At 34.8% G+C, this 25158-nt stretch overlaps 1 protein-coding gene across 1 annotated transcript; it reads right to left on the bottom strand.

Moving 5' to 3' along the window:
• Window positions 1–11005: 11005 nt before the first annotated feature.
• Window positions 11006–24405, bottom strand: ILA (putative protein kinase regulator ILITHYIA). Its single transcript, XM_079019315.1, has 54 exons — window positions 24086–24405; window positions 23405–23781; window positions 22636–23296; window positions 22374–22558; window positions 22144–22270; window positions 21951–22024; window positions 21799–21875; window positions 21667–21703; window positions 21423–21586; window positions 21158–21341; window positions 20934–21011; window positions 20682–20801; window positions 20505–20564; window positions 20295–20420; window positions 20112–20211; window positions 19857–20026; window positions 19476–19775; window positions 19270–19386; window positions 19078–19179; window positions 18841–18990; window positions 18592–18756; window positions 18329–18505; window positions 18108–18230; window positions 17948–18028; window positions 17737–17853; window positions 17396–17646; window positions 17160–17307; window positions 16951–17073; window positions 16811–16867; window positions 16599–16709; window positions 16330–16521; window positions 16068–16241; window positions 15856–15966; window positions 15693–15762; window positions 15507–15585; window positions 15118–15391; window positions 14910–15032; window positions 14718–14831; window positions 14514–14620; window positions 14351–14402; window positions 14158–14264; window positions 14010–14069; window positions 13795–13912; window positions 13611–13721; window positions 13392–13529; window positions 13185–13307; window positions 12910–13094; window positions 12668–12826; window positions 12310–12589; window positions 12027–12221; window positions 11773–11952; window positions 11564–11696; window positions 11417–11495; window positions 11006–11301 (listed from the first exon to the last, which is right to left on the bottom strand). The coding sequence occupies exons 1-54, from the start codon at window positions 24186–24188 to the stop codon at window positions 11259–11261; spliced, it is 7872 nt and encodes a 2623-aa protein (XP_078875441.1). The 5' UTR covers window positions 24189–24405; the 3' UTR covers window positions 11006–11258.
• Window positions 24406–25158: the final 753 nt, after the last annotated feature.

Below are 25158 nucleotides of genomic sequence, written 5' to 3'. Positions count from 1 at the left end.
AATTCATACTGTTTAATTAATATTGATCAAGAATTGATTTAGAATTAATTTATGGTCAAAAGAGATTAATTAAATAAAGGGGACTGATACCCTAATTATAAGATAGTTACAAAGTTGGGCTTAGGATCCATAAGGAAGCAATGGATGAATTCTATATGAGAGTCCATATAGAAATCGTCCAAAGGGCCTTTTGGAAGGACCCTTTGGGTTGCTTCAGGACTAAGCAACTGGATTAGGGTTTCCTAGTTGATACCCCTAGAAGCCTCAACTATATAAGGACCCGTAAGGCTCCCAAAAACATGGTTAAGCTTTCTTGGAAGATCTTGGACGTTTTTGTGCCTCTTCTCTCTCTCTCTCTCTCTCTCTTGTTCATCCTTATTGCTAGTGGTGTTTGTGACTCCATTAGAGGTGCAACACTTGGGTCACTAGGCTTTCAGAAGTCAAGATCAATGAGGTTTCTGATTGTTATTGCTACATAACAATCAAGGTAACATTCCAAACCCTTATTTACATATGAATTTTGTTCTTAGACATGTTAGATTAGGGTTTATGCTTTGGGAGATTGTTTTCATGTATAACTTGAGGAAAACCTAGATCCAAAGCATTAGGGTTTCCATTACACCATAAGAATGATGTTATGCTCATAACCCATCATCTCTCTCATCTCATCCTCTGGTTCCCACGTCCATTCCGAGCCCTTATGGTGCAGCCATTGCACCTTCACCAATTCTCGATATGAAGCTACATTACACTAAGAGATTAAAGGAAATGTAAATCACTAATGTAAATTAATGTAAGGTCTGTTTATGCTTATGTGTCTGTATTGATGATGACATCCCAAAGTTTTTATATAAACAAAATACAATATCTTCAGAAATGCTTTGATAATATATTTATCATGTTTTTTTGGGAATAAATTCCACAATTTTATTCTTTAAAATGAATACTCTGATTTGCAAATAAGCATAAATAAAATTTTTAAAATGACTGTGAATTTGGGGATGTCACAAGTACCACTACATCCTAGCATACAAAGGATATATGTTGTAACACATAATATATTGAGAAAAGTCGCCTAAATCTACGAGTTGAATAGGGATGAGAATTTGGCCCGAAAACCCGAACCGAACTAAAACCCAGATTGAACCAAACTGAATTAGACCTCAATAATCAATTTGATTCGGTTTTCGGGTATCTATATGAGGCTTATTCGTTTTTTGGGTTATTCGGTCCCAGTTACCCGAATAAGGTCTTAATCGGGCCAAAAAGACCAAACCCGAATTGGAAAAGTCACAATTTTTATTCCTATTGATCGATAGCGTTTTTGTCGTTCCCCAACAAACCTAGAAAATAATCAATGAAGAAATCGATCAAAGTATCACAAAAAAATCAACGACTGATTTGTGTTGCTTGTGTCGACTCTCATGAAATCGAAGTTCGGACACTGATTGCGTCGACTCTTGCATTTTTCTCTTGATCGAAGTTCAAACAATGATTAAAATCGAAATTCGAACACTAATTGCGTCTACCCTTGATTGATTCACGTAAGAAAAAAAATTATCCTCATCCTCGTTTTCTAGTTTCTACTGTGATCGAACTCCATTCAAGTTGTGGAAAATTGGGTTCCAAGTCAAGAAACTCAAATAAGTATTTATATCTTAATCGACTACTCAATCTTTCAATGTGTTATTATATATGTTACTTATTGAAATTTGAATGTGTTAATCTACTACTCAATCTTTCAATGTGTTACTATGTATGTTATTAATTGAAATTTGAATGTGTTATGCCACGTCTTAACAATTAACATTTTCTCTATAAGTCCAAGCAATGGAGACTTTGACCTTGAATCAAAGATAGTTAATAGTATCTTTTTTTAGAACCTTGAATGAGAGTATTTAATGGAGAAAGCAACCATATTTGTTCTTTTACTTGTTTCATTCCACATTGATGGATCTATTTAAATGTTAAAGAACCTATATTGTTATTATGTTATATTTAAATGACTGTCTTATTATGCTTAAGATTGATGATGAAGATGTGTTTGTTGATAACACTCAAGTTGAAAACAAACCGGAAAAAGTCAAACAAAAAACATGAAGAAAATGAAATATGTCCAAAGGGCGGCTTATTGGGCCGATTATGATGTAGTTCATATTGACAATGTTAGACATAGCAAATGTAAAAAGTGTGGCACGTTGCTCAAAATCGAATCCGACGGAAACGGTACTTCTAGTATGATTAGACATACGGAAAGATGTAGAATGCACCCAAAAAATCTAGAAAAAAAAATAAACTAGAAAACCAAACCACTTACAATTAAAAAAAATGAAAACGAGGAGAATAGTATTGGAACTTGGAAGCATGATGAGAAAAGAATAAAAAAAAAGATTTGTTAAATTTATTTGTAGTTGGAGAATTACCGTTCAAGTTTGTAAAGAATGAATGATTTATTGAGTATACAAAAGCATTAAACGGGAAAGTAGTTTTGTCATGTAGAACCACAATTTCAAATAGAGTCACCGATTACTTTCTTAAAGAAAAGGCTAAGTTGTTTAAGTTCTTTAGTAATCCTCTAAGTAATGTGCATTTGACCACGGATTGTTGGACAAGCTCATGTCAAAGGTTGAGCTATATGGTGGTCATGACCCACTTTATTGATGAAGATTGGGGGTATGCACAAAAGAATTGTCAACTTTAAATATTTAGATAGTCATAAGGAAGAAGATATTGGGCGCATGTTGTTAACTTGTCTTCAAGAGTAAGGTGTAAATAATGTAATCACCATAACCGTAGACAATGCTAGTGCATATGATAAAGCAATCGAAATTCTAATGAAAAACTACCAAACTTGTACGATGGGTGGGGGGAAGAAACAATTACACATAAGGTGTACGGCCCACATCCTTAACCTTATTGATAGGGATGTGTTTGATCAATACCAATATAGTATCAAGTGCATGCAAAAGGCCGTTAAATACATTAGGAATTCCAAACAACATATTCAAAAGTTCAAAGAATGCATGAAAGAGCTGAATGTGGAATCCAAGAAGTTTTTGTGCAATCATAGCCCAACCTGATGGTACTCCACATACGAGTTATTGAAGATTGCGGTGAAGTTTGAGAAGGTTTTTGGCATGTTTGAAGTTAAAGGTAATTTCGTAGTTCATTCCATTGTTTTTTTTCCAGCATGTTTGTAGAATTTTAGTCAATTTTGAACTGTCATAACATCTTCGTTATTTGTCCAATTAGCCCGATTTGTTTTGCAACTTGTAATTCACAATTTAAACTACAATTTACACTATTTAAATTCATTATTTGGATGTATATTCAATGATATATGTGCCCCTAAACATGGGGTATTGAAGCTGAGTTTTCTGTTTCAGCATGTTTGCAAAATTTTAGCCAACTTTGAACTATGATAACATCTTTGTTATTTGTCCGATTAGCCTGATTTTTTTCCAGATTGTAGTTCACAATTTAAAATATAGTTTACACTATTTAAATTCATTATTTGGTTGTATATTCAATAAGATACAGGCTCCTAAAGAAGGGTATTAAAAAAACTAACATTTACTTTATTGTAATAGATCCTACATATGTTCGATATGTTTTGACGCCAGTAAAATAAGATTTCAACATTTGTAGAGCTATGGTTGGATTTCTTGAGAAATTCATGGTGAAAACCAACATAGTATCGACTTCAACAAAACCGATGGCACATCGTTTTTTTTGGAAAAATATGTGATGTGTACAAACATGTTAAGGAATGGGCGGCTAGTCCCCAATTTTGTTTGATCGGGAAGCACATGATTGAACAATACGAAAATGTATTGGGGAGACCTTGAAAAATTAAACATTTTTTATATTTTGCGGTCATATTAGATCCATGGTTCAAGTTTGATTTTCTTCAACAAACCTTTGAGAAGTTGATTAAGGTGAAGAATACACAAAATGATCACATGCTCAACTCGGAAGTCAGTTTGAAGGCTAAGGCCTTAACGGGGTCTTCCAAAAAGATTTAAGAAATCTTTTTATTTCTACAAACTAAAGTTTAACAATACTGAATCTTCTCAAAGTCAAACACATGGTCATGAAGATGTAGTTGTGATAATACGAAATTTTGGCTTGATACGTGGGTAAGAGATCAACCGCTTACATATAGGTTCAATAGATTGTTTAGATTATAAGAGGATGATACGTGTTTGGTGAAGGATGGATGGCGTGAGGGTGTTTGGGATTGGAAGTGGCATAGACGTTTGAGAGGTGGGAGAGAAGAGGACCATTTGAATGGTCTTATTGAAGCTTTACTACAAGTTCGTATCTCGAATGAGAATGATTACTTCGTGTGGAGGTTAGATGTTGAAGGAATGTTCACTGTCAAGAGTACCAGAATGTGTATTGACAGAATCTTGCTAAAAGGTGGTAATATTTCTTTTAGTTGGAATAAAAATTTTCCTAGAAGAGTTTGCACTTTTTTGTGGTGCGCTCTACAAGACCGACTTCCTTCGTTTTAATCTCTCTAAGCGTGGGGTTCCTCTGTATTCTGTTTGATGTCTGGTTTGTTCGACTCGATGTGAGACGCACTTGTTCTTTAGTTGTGATTTGACAGCGAAGCTTTGGAAGGTGGTTGTGAGGCGGTCTGATGTGGTTTTCCCTTTTGAGCGCGTCTATCAAAGAGTGGCTTACTTGGATTGATAATCAAAGATGGAAGAAGGAGAATAAGAAACGTACGGAGATTGTTTTCATAACCACAATTTGGATGATTTAGTGTTTTAGGAATGCGGTTGTGTTCGGTGAAGAGAAAATTATGAAGAATTTGGTGTTTGATTTGATTGTCCTTAATTCCTTTTCGTGGCAGAAAAACAGGGATTCCAAATCCGTAGTTATTTGGAATTCTTGGGTTTGTTATCCATTTTAATTTATGTTTTCTCTTGTTGTATTTGTAACTTTTCTACCTTGCCCGTGTTTTGCTAGTAGGTTGTTCTTATTTATATAAGTTTTGAGATTGTTGTTAAAAAAATGAAGATGTAGTTGTGATTGATGACGAGAACGACTTCACGGGTGATTTAATAGTACAAACGGATTACCTAAACGAGCATTCAGTTAAATACAATAAAGATTTTGATATTCTACTTTGGTGGAAACAAAATACATCTCGTTATCCTATTATATCACGTATGGCGAAAGGTATAACTTGATTATTTGTATACTTTTTTATAATTATATTTTAACATTTTCTATGTTTATGTTGATAAATATTTTGGGACTGCAAATCTCTATTGTGGCGTCATATGCGGTGTTTAGTACAAGCAGGCAAATATTAGATCCATATCGAACAAATTTGTCCGCAAATATAGTAGAGGCTTTGGTTTGCATCCAGGATTGGGTAAGGAAATCAAGAAATCCAACGATGGACAACATTGATGAGATTTTGAAAAAAGATGAGGTCGCAAAAGCTTTAGAAGAGGCGATAAACAATGGAGGCGGAAAGGAAAAGCAACCAATCAATATTCTCGAATAGTTAATTCATGTTTTACAAATTTTATTTTGGATATGGTTAAAAACTTAAGATTCATATTTTATTTTGGGTGTTCAATGTTTAATGTTTAACTTATATACTTATATATGAATTTTTGGGTATTTTGGGTGTTTAATGTTTAGTGTTTAGTATATTGCTTCATAACTATATCTTAAGATTTTGGTGTTTGGATTATATATTTTATATATCAAGAAGATTTTGGTGTTTGGATTTTATATTTTATATATCAAGAATAGTTAAGTCGTGTTTACATTCTTACTACACAAAGTCTAACTTTTTTTTACACATTTGAAACACTTATATATAGTTTGCATTATTTTTAATTAACAAATTTGTTTCTTTAAAAGATTTGTTATAAAATCATAACCTACAAACTTCATACAAAATATAATATTTATAATCATATTGTAAATGTTATTCAGGTTATTCGGGTTATAGAATCATAATACAGTTTATTCGGCTCTTTTCGGTTATATTAGGTCATTAGTCATCGTGTACATGTTATTTGGGTTATTCGGGTCGGAACCGAACCGATTAATACCGAACTTGTATTGCTTATTTGGTTCAGTTTTTGGTTCATGCAATTACCCTTCTTCGGTTCTCGGGTTATTCGGGTTCGAGCCGGTTTGGTTCGGTTTCGGCCTGAATAGCATCCTTAGAGTTGAAATCCCAACTACGTGAAGCCTCGTGGAATCAGCTATATGAACCGCCTAAACCGGACAGAGATTAAACCTCGGTCTATAACTTAAAACCTTCAGTTTGACTAAAAGTCAAACTTTTATAAAATTTAACAGTCAACCGGTAGTAGTCAACAATCAAAGGTTCTGCATTGCGACCTAACACTTTGATCACATCGCAAATACTACAAGACAAAACAGTCGTTATTGGACATCATGAATCGCATCACGACACACCAAAAGATCGCATCGTGACTACTTAATGATGTGGCCTACGTCGCCACATATAAATGCCGCGTCGTGGTGCGACGAAAATCCCAAATCTCAAACTTGATATAAATCGATGTCAAAACGACTAATGCCTAAAAATGGATGTTACAATATGTGTTCAATATTCTCTAACAGTATATGAATCACAAGTTCATTAAAAATATGGTTATTATATCACCTACCCTTAAAAGAAGATTTTGTCATCATAATCACTTATGCAAGAATATGAGAACATCTTACTTTACATTTTTCACATGTAGCACGTGAAACATAATCAATCCCTTAATGATATCTTTAATGAACTTTAACCAAACATGCTCCTTTATTTTGGGGTTTCTCGTCTTTATCATCAAGTCTTCCCATAATCGTATATACACTTTACTCACCCATTCAACAATGTAATTGATGATATATTTGATGCATTAGTTAGTGAAGTATGATATATAAATCATATTGTATGCCTTTACTTATGTATATTATGCAAGTCTCGGTTATATACACTATGGTTCAAAATTTCTTCCAATACCAAGGATCATGCTTTCACCAAACCTCGAAGTCCTTTCTATGAGGAAACTTCAATAACACATGAATTGACAATGAGGAGTCTCATCATTTGATTCTCAAAATTCATAAGTGATGAGAGAATTGAAACCTTATTATATTGATGATGACTTCAACCAAGATATAGAATCCATTTTAAATTTGTTCTAAAAGCTGTTAGGGTCTCCAAATAATTTCACAAGTGATCTCCTATGTTTTCTTAGCCTAGTGAACAAAATATAAAACAATAAGGCTAAAAAGTTTAGAGTCACAAGCTTTTCAATTTCGTAGAATGTAAGTGGTTATATGTTTGGAACGGAGGGTTAATCTCAACAACTTGATCCTTTTGGTTTTTGTGCTAGTTTTTATTGTTATGACATGTTCCAACTCCTTGATATCTTATAAAAATACATCTAGCCTTCATGACAAGTTATTCTAAGGTATTTAAAGTTTTAAAACCAAAGAAACATCCTTGAAAGGTATATGTTTCATTGGTTAAACCAATTATGTCAATGCACTTTGATTTATACTTTATCTATTCAAATACTAGGGGTGAGAAAAACCGAACCCAAAAACCGAAAAACCGACAAAAATTGATGAAACCAAAACCCATAAACCGACAGTTTGGGTTGAGGTTTTTCAAAAACCAAAATTTTTGGTTTGGGTTTGGTTTTTTTATATGGAAAAACCAAAAGAAACCGAATCAATCAATTATATAAAAATATATATTATATACACAATATACATATATGCGTAATCAAAACACAAGAAGTGAATGATTCTGGTGGTTAACATGTTGTGCCTTTGAACCTAATCTCTCATGTTTGAATCTTGGCAAATACACACTTGATTTATTTTTCTACACGCCATAAATCTATCCCACATTGTTGGAGGCTTGCAACCAGTGCCCTCTTCAAGCATTATAAAATAAATTCTCTTTTCTTGTAGGCACAATTCATCCCACATTAGCAATTGGATCGAAAATTAGTGCCTCTTGGTGCTTATATAATATGTCATGCTTTACTTGGCTCAAAGGTATCCAAATTCCTTGAACCAGGAAAATCGAACCGGGAACCAAGAAACTGAACCCATTGGTTTGGGTTCTAGGTTCGGTTTGGAATATTTTAAAATTGATATCACCGATTTGGGTTCGGTTATAGGTCAAAACCGACCCAAACGGACTCATTCTCACCCCTACAAAATACCATTCGTATATACAAGGACTCGAGTCTAACAAGTGTATCAATTAAACTACTTCATAACACTTGTACAACTTAATGTATTGTGAATAGAAATGATGACACACTCTCCTCACAAACACCAAATAAGGTATAATTTTTCTATTTTAGCATTGTACTTTCAACTAAGAAAACCCAACATCTACTACATTATACTTACAAGCATTCAAGTACATCAAATTGTAACTCTTACAAACCATCTCATAGAATGTTGCCATTATTAATTATGCTTAATTAGCAATGAAATACCTTCTTATCTTTGATACCACACATGTACCATGTTACATGGTAAAGTAATATACTTCCATTAATGCAACGTACCTATTATCCTAAAATGTCTTTTACTGCAACAAGACATGTGTCCAACAGTCCCTAATAATATATGAATCTCAAGTTCATAAAAAACATGGTTTAAAGGTATTCGTTTCATTCCTTAAACCAGTTAAGTCAATGTAATATGATTTGTACTTTATCAATTTAAAATACCATTCATATGTACAAAGACTCAAGTCGTAACAACAAGTGTATCATGTTGACTACTTCATAAAACTTTTGCAACTTAATGTATTATGAGCAGAAATGATGACACACTCTCCTTACATACAACAAATAAGGAATATTATTTATATTTAAGCATCGTACTTTCAATTAAGAAACCTAACATCTACTACGTCATACTTACAAGCATTCAAGCACATCAACTTGTAACTCTTATGAACCATCTCCTAGAATTCTACCATTACTAATTATGCTTAAATAGAAATGAAATACCTTCTTATCTTTGATACTACGCATTTACCACGTTACTCATTATGGTAATATACTTCCACTAAAAAACATACCTATTATCCTAAAAGGTCTTCTCTTGAAACAACACATATATGTCCAACGGTCCAAATAGTATATGAACCACAAGTCCATAAAAAATAGTGTTGTTATATTTCACTTACCCTTAAAAGAATAATATGTCGGTAGAATCACTTATGCAAGAATATGAGAACATCTAACTTTAAGTTTTAACTTTTAGTATGTGAATCATAATCAATCCCTTAATGACATCTTTAATGAACTTTAACTAAACACACTTCTTTATGTTGGGGTTTCTCATCTTTATGATCAAGTGTACCCAAAGTTTTATAAACACTTTACTCACCCATTCAATAATGTAATTGATGATAATACATTTGATGTATATCAGTTAGTCAAGTATGATACATAAATCATATTGTATGCGTAGTTACGTACATTATATTTATATACATTATGGTTCCAGATTTCTTCCTAAACTAAGGATCATGCTTTCATCAAACCAAAAAGTCATTTCTATGATGAGACTTCAGTAACACATGAATTGTCAATGAGGAATCTCATTATTTGATTCTCAAAATTCATAGGTGATGAGAGAAATGAAACCTTACTATACTAATGATGACTTCAACTAAGATGTGGAATCCATTTCAGAATTGTTCTTGAAGCCTTTAGGATCTCCAAATAATTTCACAAGTGATCTCCCATGTTTTCTTACCTTAGTGAACAAAATATGAAATAATAAGGCTAAAGTCAATCAATGTATTTTGATTTATGCTTTATTCCTTCAAAACACTATTCATATCCAGAAGGACTCAAGTCTAACAAGTGTATCATGTGAACTACTTCATAACACTTGTGCAACTTAACAGATTATGAACATAAATGATGACACACTCTCCTCACTTACACCAAATAAGGCATATTCTTTCTATTTAAGCATCATATTTTCAACTAAGAGAACCCAACATCTATTAAGTCATACTTACAAGCATTCAAACACGTCAATTTGTAACTCTTACGAACCATCTCATAGAATGCCACCATTATTAATTATGCTTGATTATCAATGAAATGCCTTCTTATCTTTGATACTACCCATTTACCACGTCACTCATCAAGGTAATATACTTCCATTAAAGCAACATACCTATTATCACAAAAGATCTTTTCTTGAAACAACACATATGTGTCCAACACTCCCTAATAGTATATGAACCACAAGTTCATAAATAACATGATTGTTACATTTCACCTGCCCTTAAAAAAAGATTGTCATCAAAATCACTTATGCAAGAATATGAGAACATCTAACTAAATTTTCTATTCCTGGACGTGAATCACAATCACTCCCTTAATGATATCTTTACTAAACTTTATCCAAAAACACTTCTTTATTTAGGGGTTTCTTATCTTTATGGTCCAAGTGTTCCTAAATTCTTATATACACTTTATTCACGTGTGCAAGCATGTAATTGATGATACTATGCTTTTCACCAAACCACAAAGTACATTCTCTGAGGAAACTTCAAACATTCTCGAACTCACAATCAAGTTGCATACGACCATATTTTATTCGTAATATATCGACCATTTGTCATACCCTATACTTTTGCATACCATTTATCATACCCTACACATACTTAGAATCCGCATGGATTCCATTAAAATATCGATATATTGAACCTTGATTGTAATACTTCACTACATTAAGACTAGTACATAAGTATCAATGACTCACTTTCTCAGAATCTCAACATGACTCCCCTTGTATGACCACTTTGATCTTCCATAACTTGACCCACTATTGTGAAGGCCATTTCAAATTAAACAGCAAACGTAATAGGCTACTTAAGTTGTTATCATAATATTGCACAAAAACAAACTACACCTAATATTTGGGGCAATAGTTGATTTTGCACGGCACAAACTTTCCATTAATCACCACGACATTCATATAAATAAAAACTTGTCAAAAATACACAACTCACAAGTAGCAGCTGCGATGCGAGCCCATTTGAAAAAAATGGGTACTTGATCTCTTTATATTCTATAATAAATAAATGCATGTAGTTTATCCTATGGATACAAAAATGTAGATTAGAACCTCTCATTGAGCCTTTGGAAAACTTTTACCCTATAAATCAACACCAAAACCTTAGAATCTACACACATTATCAAATATCAACCACTTGCTGATTCATCCTCACTGTCATCGCTATCATCACTGCAAGAGACAAATGGTTATAATAAAAATTTCAGTACATTGAACGGCTATTATAAATTTGTAGCTACTACAATCGTTGTAGACTCTTTAAATGTGAATTCTAAATAAACAGTACCTGTATTCAGAAAGCTTTGATATCCGTCTTGCATCTAAGCCAGTAATATACTTTTGAGCCGCTTGAACATTTTCAGTCCCTGAAAAAAATTTACATAAGAAAAAGAACCAAAATATGATACTATATAAATATAGATATTAGATATACCTTTTGTTAACTGAAGGGCATGCAAGGCACATCTTTCAGCTGCGAGTCTCACAGGTGTGCTTCCATCTTTTAAACATTCAGCAAGCACAGGACCGTATATAGTAACATGGATTGTTATCATGCTAGGGTTTGCCTGCATTAATCAAGTTAACCTTAATGTCAATAAAACACGTTTTTTTTTAATTTTTTAAAATAAGGGAAAAAAGTACTTTTGCAACTGCTTTAAGTGCAAACAATGCCCTCCTTCTGACTTCACTGGAATCATCCTGCATGGCAGAAGCAATGGAAACAAGAGTGGCCTTGTGTGCATTTGAATTGGATGGATCCTTCTGAATTTGATGAAGTAGAAGCCTTCCTAATGCTTTAGTTGATGTTTCACGAACAGGAAACTACACAAGCAAAAAAATATATATCAAGAAGTTTTTTTTAATGTTTCACTAAATTGACTGAAAGTTGACCAAACCTTTTCATCGTTCAAGCTATTTTTGAGGCAGTCTGTAACTACTGTGAATGATGGAGATGCTGATATTACAGTAGGAATGTGTCTTAGCATGGATGAGATTGTAAGAAGTGACCCATGCCTAGTGGTCCAGGTAGGCGATGAAGCATTTTCCGGGAGTTCGTCTAGTAATTCAGAAATTTGATCGTCTTCCAAATACTGTAATTAATTGAATAAAAGTTAGTGGATAATAAAATACTATCAACTGAAGGAAGTTTTTTTTTTTTAAATGTGACATGAACCTCACCTCTGATATGATGCCTAGAATTCTTGCTGAAGAGCTTCGTATTTGGTCATCATCGTTGTAGATCAACTCCTGTAAGAGATCGAAAACACGTGTCTTAACAGGACCACTAACACTCTTTCCAGCATGCTTGACAACGCCTTTTAGGGCGACCAGTATTGCCTCGCGGACCCCACCTTCTGATGTCTGTAGGTTGGACAGAAGATCCCCAACTAGGGGATCAACTCTTGTGCTTAGTGCACTAAGCTTACCAAGTGCGAGAGCAGCACTTGAACGAACAGTCCTGTAATTTGACGAGAATGCCCTCATGTAAAAAGGAATACAAATAAACAAAAGATGGTAGTAGAATAGGAAATCTTACCTTGTGTTGTCCTGCAGGCATTTGACAAAGGTGGTTTGTAGCTGAGGGAGAAAAGGTTTAAGAGCCATCCCACCTTTTGCTATTATGATGGTCAAAGTTGACAAAATAGCACTTTTCACTTGCCATGGGAATCGATCGCCTATAATTCGGATCAGAGGCCTGGAATCATCATAAACAAGTCAAGCAAAAAAAAAAATTTGAACTAAATAAGAGACTAATAAAGTCCTAGTAATGGTAGTTACCCTGTAATAGGGATAACAAACTCCTTAAGTGCTTTTTCACTTGTTACTTCGATTAATTCTCCAAGACCTTGAGCAGCCTGTTCTCTCAATTCTGCAGACCCGCTTATTAGGCCTTGAAGGTATATGGGAAGCAATGGTTGAAGAGCCTTTGGGAGACATAACCCAGGTATAACAATTGGTCCACCCTATATGTCCATCAACATATATTTATTTGTGTTAAGTTAATTAAATCATGAAATAATTATTATTAAATATAAAGTGAATATATATTTAACCTTCTTCTTTCTACGTTCCTTGTCTCTAGATGTGGATACAGCATCACGAACTAATTTTATATATGATGGGAGAACTTCTTTCGGGACTGAACCAACAACTCTAGAAAGTGCTTCCCAGGCAGCCTGTTATGTATTATATATATGATATAAATGATGGAGTATTATATAAAAAAATGGTAATAAACAGTAAGATAAATGAAACATTACCGATACAGTGGCAGAGTCTGTGTCACTTAGTAAAATGATCAAGGTGGATATCATATTTGGAGCTTCATCCACCAGATACAATTTACTGTTTTTGAAAAAGTATCCAAGTAGATATGCAGAACTGCGCCTAGTTGAAGCCTGCAAGTTATAACAGCATATATCAGAGTCAGATATATAGAGTGGAAGAGAAAAATTATGATATATTCTACAGAGCCTTACCTGGTTATCTCCAACCCCCTTGAGAAGTTCTGATATCAAATACTCAGTCCCTTCATCATCAATTACCAACACCACAGTTTCTGCAGCCTTCTTTGCAAGATTTTGGACCTCCTATATTACAAATAAAAGCCATCTTAGCATGGAAATGGAAGCAATTTTATCAAGATCACTAACAGCTTCATACCGCATGATCATCATCCCCCATGGCAGAGAGCAAAGCAGGAAGAACTGTTGAAAGATGAACATTTAGACCAGCACCTGCAACCTCCGCAACTGCTCCTATAGCATGTGCATTGAAAGCACTGGAATGGAAACCATGTTCCCATCAACAGTTAGCATCATATATATAATCAAAGTGTCTAAGTAAGAGGGAAGGAAACGTGGATGCCAGGTACATACGAGAGAGGGAGATGAACAAGCTTTGGCAATATATGAGGCAACACAGCTGCTGTTCGGACACTGTCATAATTCCAGGCAGCTTTTTAGTATTTGATACATGTAACTTGTAAGATTATCTTAAAACTATATAAATTGTGGTACTTGATACCTCAAAATTTGTTTAAGGCCATCAAGGGCAGTATCTGCCATGTCATCATCTTCCAAAGCACGGAGGAGTGTTGGGACAATTTCATCAATTGCTTGCATTCCCGCACTCTACAGATGCATAATTAACATATAAGAAGCAGAGAACAACACAAATGATAAAAGGCAGTTTAAAAATATGCTAAAATTAAAAGTACCTTGTACAGAGTACTAAAAGCAAGCCCTGCAGATTCACGAACCTCAACCTCACTGTAAGAGAGAGAGAGAGAGAGAGAGAGAGAGAGAGATTTCACTTTCACATATCAAGTACCAACCGAAACTAACAAACAGAAGAAGAAAAAGGTAAAAACATAAATGTACCTATCACAAAGAGCTGTACGAATGGTGGGAATAAGATCATCCATGAAACTTAACAACTGGCTTCTACCAGCACTAGCCATCACTTCACTCAGTCCAATGCAGACACCCTGTAAATCAAGGAACATTCAGCTTTTTGATAATTATTATATTCAAGAATTAAATGATGAACAGGAAAAAACCAAAAAGAAAAAGAAAATAATATACTTGTCGTCTGCTAGAATCAGGGTCCTTCAAGCCTTTAGATAATATAGGAATAACCAAAGGAAGCACTCTCTCCCCGAGCTTTCGCACAAGCTCACCCAATGCTCTTCCAGCAACCTTTACAATATCAAGCAAGAATTTAGTTTCCAAAATATGCAACAAACTTAAAAACAGATAAAAACAAAAATGACAGACCTGTCGCCTTTCGGAGGATGATGAAGCAAGGGAACTGATAAGGGTATTCATCAAGACTGGCATTATCTCCTTCAGAGTCTTAGGAGTATTTACAACTATAGTCTTCCACACATGTAAGGCAGCCTATAGGAGAGGGAGAATAAATTTCACATATCTGGCAAACTGAAATGAAAACAAAATATTGAGATGGATAATATGAATATCCTACCTGGCGAACTGAGAGGCTGACATCTGTTCGAACCATATAGAGTGCAGCAAGCACTTCATTACGCTTCTCTCTGCCAAGAACCTCAATGATTGCACGACCTTGTGCTTCAGTACTGGCACCTTCATCATCACTGCCACCTTCAAGAAGTGCTTTTCCAGAAGTCCCAGCAACCTTAAATAAAAGATCACCCAAAAGTTCCACAGAGCTTTGACGGATTCGCCAGTTATCGTTAAATATCCCGTCTTCTACAGCTGGCAGAAGCAAAGGCAGTGACCTGGCATATTTAACAAAAAAGACCATCAATATAATGAGACTTTGAAAATTGTTTGACAATTGGCATTATTTTTGTAACTCGTTTATCAGTCATGCAAGTAAATGAAACAACTTACGTTGTAGCATAATGCTCCACCAGTATGTGTCCAGCTCCAAGTGCAGCCTCACGAACAGATTCGTTTTCATCCGCAAGACCTGATGACAAATGTGTGTTGTATTATATTGATTACATGCTCCAATATAGAAAAGTGCATAAATCTAATCTAATTTATTATAAAAAGAATACAAAAGACAAAACTTACCATCTAAGATGGCTGGTAGCACTTGCTGTAAGTAGTTTTGGAACTGCACACCCAATGATCTTGGCAGATACTACAACAGAAATAATCTTATGAGTATAAATGTACAACTGATATATAAAATACAAAGATAATGAGAATAAAACCAGTTGAAGAAGCAGCTAACCTTGAAAAGTGTCAAATAACCATCACGTACAGGTGCCCTTTGATGTGAGCAGTTGCGTATGATGTCAGGAAGAAGGTGTTCAAAATACTCAGTTCCAAGAGCAGCCACTACCTATAGAGATGAATAGACATTCTTTAATCCCCATATAACTAAATTGAAAATTGAACAAAAGAACCAGAATTTCTGATTTATAAAATAAACTAAATTCTGACCTCACTCAACCCTTGAGCAGCACCAGATCTTTCAACATTACTACCGTCAGATTTGAGTGTGTCTAGCAACCATGGAACAAGATCCGGGAAGTTCTCTTCTCCCATTCCTCTTATCAGAGACCCAACAGCTCTGGCTGCTACAGATCGAACTTCAGGAATTGGATCCACCAATACCTGTTTTAAGTGAGATGTATTAGATAACATCAGTATGATTATTACTAAACATTTGGCACAACATACATAAAGGATACTCGTATTATACCTTCTTAATTTCAGGAAGAAGCAATCCTATATAAGGAAGCATATCCTTTGGGTCAGTGACTAGTGAACACATATTTCCAGCAATTTGTGCAGCCTTCTTTTTTGTTTCGGCACTCCTCTCCCTCAAACCACGATGCACAATGGGCACCAAAAGGGCTAGTGAAGGAGCATCAATCGAGTTTATAAAAGTTGTCTGTGAAAGATCAAGAAACAGCCGACAAAATAAGAACTACAAACATAAAAGTAAAAATAAAAACTATGTGTTGTTACCTGAAGAAGAATATCCAGGGAATATTTTGTATGGTCATTAGGGTCTGTAAGACCCAACAAAAGAGTTGGCACAAGGGAGGCGATTTCAGGATTCTTGATCACACTACCAACCTATAATTCACAAATAGATTTACAATATTAAATATTTACATACACCCATAAGCATAGAAAAAAACATGAATGGTAGGCAAATTATAAGAATATAATCAAACCTGCTGGAGTGCTGTCTGCCCTGCAGACTGAACTTTTGGATGCGTATCAGTTAGCACCTAAAATCAATAAAAAAAATTAGAAATTTGATTATATGAACTAATAAAGATGTAAGTCAATATTGTCTTTATGTCCAAAGTACCTCAGTCAACTTTGGGACAATCCTAGGTAGACATTGAGAAAGTTGCTGTGGAGCACAGTATGCCATGGATCCAAGAAGTTGAACACTACTCTGTTTTGTCCTCCAAGCTTTATCTTCAAGACCCTGAAAATATCATGAAGTTATAAATCATATAAGAATCTCAACTATCCTGTGCTATTGACAACAATAGGAAGGGAAAAGAGAGGGACCTTGAGAAGTGAAGGAAGGAGAAGCTTCATCCCCTGAGCAGTAAGTTGAGACATCATAGCACGAGCAGCACATTCAGCAGCTTCCCGAACAGCAACAACTTGATCAGAGAACGAAACTAAAAGCAATGGTAACAAGTAGATCACATACCTGTAACAGAGAGACAGTGTTATCTATCACACATAGAATAGAAATACATAAATAAATAAACAAAAACTGATGAATGGAAACAACTTACGGTTCGAACAATTTCCCAAGCTTTTCACAAAGACACTCAAATGCTAGTAAAGATCCTTCACGACATTTGGCAGAATTCCTATTTGCAAGTCCTTCACGAAGAACAGTAGCAACTCCATATTTTTTCAAACTAGATATTCCAAATCCTTTGATAACTCCAGCAAGCCCAAAAGCTGCTCCACGGCGTTCTCCATATTTCTCACTCTTCATAAGCTGATCTAACAGCCTAGTAACAAGTGCCATTGCATCTTCCTAATGCCAAAAATAAAAACAGCAAAAGATTCAATTCAAAATGTTTCAGATGTACACTATTGTACTTCTATTGGAATCACTAATACATACTTGCTTCGATTTCATTAATGGAGACAGGCAGCTTGAGACTGCCCTCTGTACAGCTTCTGATGGAGTGTTAATCACCTCCAGCAACTTCTCTACAACAGCATGGACCTTAGGGTCATCCTGTACAAAAAGAAAACGTTAAAAGAAAATCAAAAAGTAAAAAGAGAGACCTTTAAAACTTAAATTTACTTCTAAGTGATTGTGAAAATCAAACCTTAGACAAATGTTTTGCTAATGCTCCAGTAAAGATCACCACGCCCTCACGTACCAAATCATATTTCTCTTCATCCGAGGCCTAAGAAAGATTATATACTAACTTTAGGAGGTTCATACTTAATCTTAAGTGAAAATTTTGATTTACAGCATATACTGACCTTTTTGTTTAAGTAATTTTCAAATATAGGAAACAAAAGTGAGACGTTATCTTTTCCATGTTTGTCAATGATCATGATACCAGCATTAATCATCCTTCCTCGAACATCAGCATTGGTATCAGCCTGTAGTTGAAATCATCAAAAGTTTGAAAGCTGCATTTGTATAATATGAATATCTAATCTAACTATCAAAAACTTTGAACAAAAAATTAAAACTTTACCAAGGCTCGAGATATCAAGAAAGTCATAACAACCGGAAGGTCTTTGGTTCTAAGTACATCAGCTGCAGCATGTAAAGCCAATGCAATCCCTTGTCTCCCTAACCAACCAGAATCAATCATATCCTCACCAACACCACTATCACGGATATAAAGAGAGAACAAAGTCGCAAGAGATTCCTGCACAAACATCAATCTGTATGAGAACATATATATATAACATATTTAAATGAATCAGATAAGAGTTGGTAGAAAATAGTAATCACCTGTAAAGTATCTGGGTACTCATCTAATACAGCAGCTAATGCATCAGAAGCAGCCACACGAACATTATAATTCACGTGCGAAAGAGCTCTAAAGAGTCCAGAATAATCGGTCCCAAATTCATGGTCATAACGATCCCATAAATCCTCAGCCACTTCAGCCACCGACTGCATTACATATAATGTGGTAAAGACTTGATATAAACTAATGATTTCCATCTAATACATGATTAAAAAAATTGAATCTTCTACCTTTTCGGGATCATGTAAGGCGATCCAAATGCTGGTTGCAATTTCTACATCTTGAGGAACAGAACGGCTGGATATAGCTGGAATGCATTTTGCAGCATTCAAACAAGCTAGTCTAACATGAAGGTCTTTCGCATAAACACCAGATAAAGCCTGAGGGTAGAAATGTCAACAAAAGCTAGGCTTATAAGGGAATCAAGAAAATATGATTACATTGCTAATAATTAAAATGCTACATACAGGTGCTACTTCTTCAGATTGCAAACCAAGACACAACTCATTTAATGCTGGTCCAACAGACCCTTGATAGGAGGGTATTGCCCCAAGCACGTGATATAGAACCTGCCAAGTAGCACAGAGTACCCATATGTTAAGCAAAATAGAAATAAAAAAGAAAATAAGTAATAATGTGTAGATAATTAGAAACTTAACTGAAAGCATTTTAAGTCTGGGGAGGGGTAAAATTGGGTCCATATGTAGGAAAAGTATCCGAAGTACATCACCATGAAGCTTAGTCTTCTTAGGAGATGACAGTATTCTCTCCATTATCTATTGAACACAAGTACAAGAAACATTAGTCTTTCTCAAAATCTTATATTGACTAAGGTCATGTGATATGAATAATTAGTAATTCTTACAGGAAAAACGAAACTAAAAGAATCGACTGGAAGGGGGCCATATTTGCATGATACAGATAATCCATGCATTACTCTCTCAAACAGACTCAATGACTTGTCACTGTGACCACCCTCACCAAGTGATGAAAGTTGATCCCATGAAACATGAGGTTCAGTTGTGGCAATTAGCCTTAAGACAGTAGCAATGTCTAACCCCCAATTAGAAAGTGGAGGAGCAAGACATTTTGCTAGCTTCACCATTGTTTCATAAGCCACCTCATTAACTATGGGGGATTGCAGTAATGGATTCACAAACTTGACCTGAAATATAATCAGAAGCGAATTAGAATCAAGAAAGATAGCCAATCTTATATCTGTTATATGGAATATATAAAGACTAACCAGTGAGAGTAATTCACTGTGTGTGAAAACAGGATTAGCTATAGCCATTGCTCCTAAAGCTTTCAGTAACAAGGAAAGATTCTTCTGTATATTCATGACCTTCTCACGGACATTAGCTTCCTCATTAAGCTGCACCTCACGTGCCTCCTCTTTTGATGTCTTCTGTTTATCTAGATTAACCGAAAAAAGAAAAAGCAAAATATAAATACATTTGCTTATGTTTAACAAAGAGATAATAAAAAATAAATCACTTGCCAGGCTTTTTTGTTGGTTTCCCTGCATCCTTCTTCCCCACACCAGAACGTTCTTTGCCACCGGTGTCTCGCCTTCCAGAAGAATTGGAGTTGCCATTTTCCTGAACATGCTTTATGTCATTACCATTGTTTAAGAAATTATATTAGAAGACAAATAATGAAAATATGATGTCATTGTCATCACCATGTTGTCATTGTTCTCATAAGTCTTGAAGCGGCCTTTTGCTTGTTTCAAGTTATTAGAAGCTACAGACTCTGCAATATAAACGCCTTGCTCAGTGGATAGCATCCCTTCAGGGGTACGGAAAATCTGCATGAAATCATGAAATCATGAAAATCAAAGAATAAGGAAGGTTTTATTTTCAATCATGACTGGTGTTTATATTATGCTCACCTGAATATCATTTTCTGATAGCAAATCATGTGCACCCCGATCAGGGAAAGTTTTCAAGTGCTGAAAATGATCAAATGTCAAGTGATGTAAATCAGTAAAAGTTGCTTTGAATACCAAAAACGATAGAATTCTTAAGTTTATTGAGAAAGTTTACAAATAAAAAAAAAAAAAAATTACCTTTTCAAATTCTGCATAAACTTCTGCAGGAGCGATGGTCATCAAAGTTGACAAAGCAAGTACAGCAGCTTCTTGTTCCAAATGACTAGTACTCATCAACCCCATTGGTCCAAGCAAACCCTACATATTATATTTGTACCACAATCAAGAGTGAATAATAATGAATAATATATAAAAAGATTTTAATCAGTCACACTAGAAAAAATTACTCCTCCCATAAAAAAATTCCACAACCGTAGAAACTACAATTACCTGACACAAGTGACTGACATCAGCCATTATCTGTTCGATGACATCAAAACCATAAGCTCGCAAACACTTCTGCAATCTCTGATAAAAAGAAAATAAAAAAGAGTAACATAAGTCATCAGTATCTTTAGATATTTGACTAATAGCAAAACACCTATATGTGTCCAACCAAACATTCCATTTACTCTGTGCACCAAATAGAACCACTGTTATAAGAGTTAACTCACCTTCCAAACTGCATCTTTTTTTGCTGTGCCAACTAGGCATGGGTGATGTGAGCAGAAAATAAGGCGTATGCATGAACTTGGTGCAGCAGCCATAACACCGGATGATACTACCATTAAAGCCTTCACCAAAACCTCCACAGATGGAACAAAACCGACTTGAGCATCCAATGAATTTTCTGTTTCACTATAAATTACATAGTTAAAAATCAATGCGTATTATTTAAACACAAACCACTGATGAAGTTAAAAACATAAGAATTAGTACCTTAACTTTGCTAATACTTTTTCCCCAACAACTGTGAGGTGCTCTGAATATTCAACTAGAAGTGTCTCAAATAGTTTTGGAGCAGCAGATAGAATCTTTTTGGTACAACCATAAGCTGCTCTTCGTACATCCCAACTTGAGTGACACAGAAACATAAGTAAAAGCTGCAGTATCAAAAATCGGGTTATGATAAAGTTTTTATACAAATAAACCAAATTTATGATACAGCTTCATAGTGCTTCACCTGCATGAGTGATCTCACATTAAGAGTCTCAAAAACTCTGCAAAATAGGTAATGATGATTCTCAGCATCAATAAAAAAATAATCAACATGACTAAATGTTGCAGAAATAAAAAAAATAAATAAATAAATAACCTGTGAGCATGATCCATAAAGAGTGTCTCAAGTAACTCAATAGATGTTTCACAGTCCTCCACCGATAGTTTCGAAACCTAAACATCAATCACATTAGATAAAAAGTAAAAACTACAACAAATGGGCATCTATTAATTATAAATAAAAGTTACCATAGCTACAGGGACAACTGAAGGTTCATTCTGTGAAATCAAAGACAAGACCTTTTCCTTTGACACAGTTTCATCTTCAGGAGAAAAAAAAATCAAAAATTAGTATTTTGAACAACCACTTTTAGCTGTCAGTGGAGATAAGAATAAAAATAGAAAAGAGGTTAAGAGTACAACTAATAATAGAAATCAACACCTGCTTTTATATCAGAAGCTGCAACTTTCATCACAATGAGTAATGCATAAATACCATCCAACCGTTGTGCTGCTTTGGTAAAACCAGTTTTTACCAGCTGTATAAGAGGCACGAGCAAAGAAGATATCTGGTAGCAAGCATCACAAAAACATCAGCCACATGAAAACATTCGTGAAAAATAAATTCAAATATCAACATTCAACGCTACTTAGTAAACTTAGTTTCCTTACAGGCAAAACTGCATCAGCATTTTTACATATGACCCGTAGGCATCGAAGATAACCTCTTCTTAGTGATTCCTTCTCCTTGAGACCTGATGCAATAAATGAAACAACTTCTGGCCTAATAGCATCTGTAGATCTTGCAACCCAAGAAGCTAAGGCAGTCAAACATGCAAGCTTTACCTCCTCATTTCCTGGAAGTCAAAAAGTCAATCAGATGACTGAACAAGATCACGCACAAATACAAAGAAAGTATGCAGTATGCACCCACCATCATCCTTGTAAGTGGTCAAAAGAAGACCACATACAGATTGAGACAAACTACTAAGATATTTCCCTTCAGGACATGTAGACAATTCTTGAATTGCATTTATCATGCCAACTCTCTGGTATGGAAAAGCAAGTCTTCCTTCAGACCCTCCAATTATAGATTTCACAGAACCAAACATTGACTCGGCAGCATCCGGATTACTTGACTTTTGACTTAAACATCTGACAATATCCAATGCAGCAACTCTTCTTCCTTCATCAGCATGGCGAGCTTGTGATAATACCACTGATAGAATCTCAACAGCATACTTACTCAAATCCAGGTTAACATGCCTCAAAAGAACCCCAATGGATTCCAAAACAAGCTCAGGGTTCCTTTTTAGCATCTTCACAGATGAAGGAACAATGACATTCTTAAAATCTTCGTGTGAGAAACGGAAAAATAACGAACGGAATGCTTCACTTAGGGCTTTTGAAGGCTTATCCTTTGCGTTCAGAACTGATTGCACATACATATCAAGATACACTGGCTTCCATTGATCAAACAGTGATGGTTTTGAAGTTGAAAAATCCAACATTACACATAGCATCTCTGGACAATTTTTATATGAGATTCTTCCACCTTTTAGTTCCTCCATGTACAAACTGAAAATATCAGGCGACTGAAAAGCATGGAAGAAAAACAAATGAAGAATTAATAAAAGAGGTATTATAATCAAGTAAGATGCATACATAAGGTTCACTGTTCATGTCAGTTGTTGGAAACAAACCTCTAAAAAGGAATGAATAAAAGCTTTTCTGCAAGCCTTGCGTTCATGAGAAGACCCTTGTATGCTAATTTGAAGAAGTGAAGCCTGTGCTGCTGAAACTCTGCTAAATGCATTCTTTGATGCGGAGATAAACTGAGTTTTACAAAGAAGGATGCATGACCAGCTCATAAGTCTAGAGCAGCCAACATGAGACTGAACCTTCAACTGTTTATCCATGACTTGCACAAGAGCTGCTGCAAATGTTTTCATAAATACAACCTCACTTAACGATTTTATGATTAAATCATCCACGGCTTTCCTTGACCCTCGGTCATCATAAATATACAATGTCGTGAATATTAAATCCACCAGTTGTGATGTTGAATCTGATGACATCTCTGCATATTGAAATTGAGTAAATGTTTAGACAAGTAGAGAAACAAACAGTTAAAGATGGCAATAATTGTGGCAAAAGGCACAAATAGGGCACAACTTTGCTCGAAAGTAACATTAAGAAAAAAAAAAAAAAAAAAAAAAAAAAAAAAAAAAAAAACGGACATTTACATTTCCTAAATTCAGGTTGCATACGAAGATAATACCTTCCTAGATTTTCACCAAATATGAAGATAACAATATAACATATCAAATGAAAATCAAGGAAGCATATATGTCCAAGTTAAAGTAGAATTAGCATGCAATGACCTGAATTAAGTAAGATAGAAGGAATCTCGTTGCGAAAGATCCGAATCCGCTTCTTTGTAGATGAAGTCGGGATTGAAGATGCAAGTGAAACCCACGGCTCCATTGAACTCGACAATCAAATAACTGATCCTTTTCAATCCAATATAATTTTGAAGATGATCCAGCTTACAAACGTCAGTGCAATGTTCTAAGATCTTTGCTTTATCGATATGGATTTAGAGATGTAAGTTAGGTTGGGGTGATAGTGTGTTGTATGTGGACTATGGCGGATGGTTTGTTGTTTTAGGGTTTTAGGAAGCCAATTACGAGAGTGAGCAAAACCAAACACACTGGTGTGCCCCAGCCCCCAGCCTCATGCGCCTCATTTCTCTTTTTCTTTTCTTTTTTTCTTTTTTTTTATATAATTAGGGTATTTGACATCACAACATTATAAAGTCTTTTGGTTTAATTGGTCCTCGTTAACGTTTTTTGTTCTTTAAGACCAATAAAATAAGAAATAACTTCTTAAAAAGGGGAAATAGAAGGTTTTAGGCTAAAGGGTTTGGTAGTTTTTCTATCAATGGTAAAAAGTTGTCACATAGACGTCAAATAAGTTTTTACAATTTTTGTCATATTTTGCCTATAAATAGGGTGTGGTGGGTTATTTACAAATGGTGTATATAGTGGTATTTATATTAAAACTAAAAAAAGAAAAATGAAAAGAAAATTGCAATGACCAGTAGAAATAAGAAAAGGTTTACCATTGAGATTTGTCATCGGTGGAAGTTCGCCTATGTGATTTACCATTCGCAAAAAAAATGTTAGGGTGTGGTGTTCACTACATGTAAAAGTGTCACATAGGCTTTTACCATCGTTAAAAGCCTCCAACACCATATACCTTGTACCCGATTTCATTGTTTCAAGATAGGTCAACAATTTAGATAGATGTCAATTGGATTAATTAGGCCACATAAATACACATATGTCCGATGTCTTAACCCTCAAAATATTAAACACGTACACCAAGGATTTGAGCAACTCACTCTTGAAATATCATTCCCCTTTTACAAACTTCTTCTCTAAATAAAATAGCA

The sequence above is a fragment of the Lactuca serriola genome, chromosome 9 (assembly GCF_051521515.1).
Source record: "Lactuca serriola cultivar US96UC23 chromosome 9, Lser_US96UC23_V15, whole genome shotgun sequence".
Taxonomy (NCBI): domain Eukaryota; kingdom Viridiplantae; phylum Streptophyta; class Magnoliopsida; order Asterales; family Asteraceae; genus Lactuca; species Lactuca serriola.
This window is presented reverse-complemented; position numbering and strand designations above follow the sequence as displayed.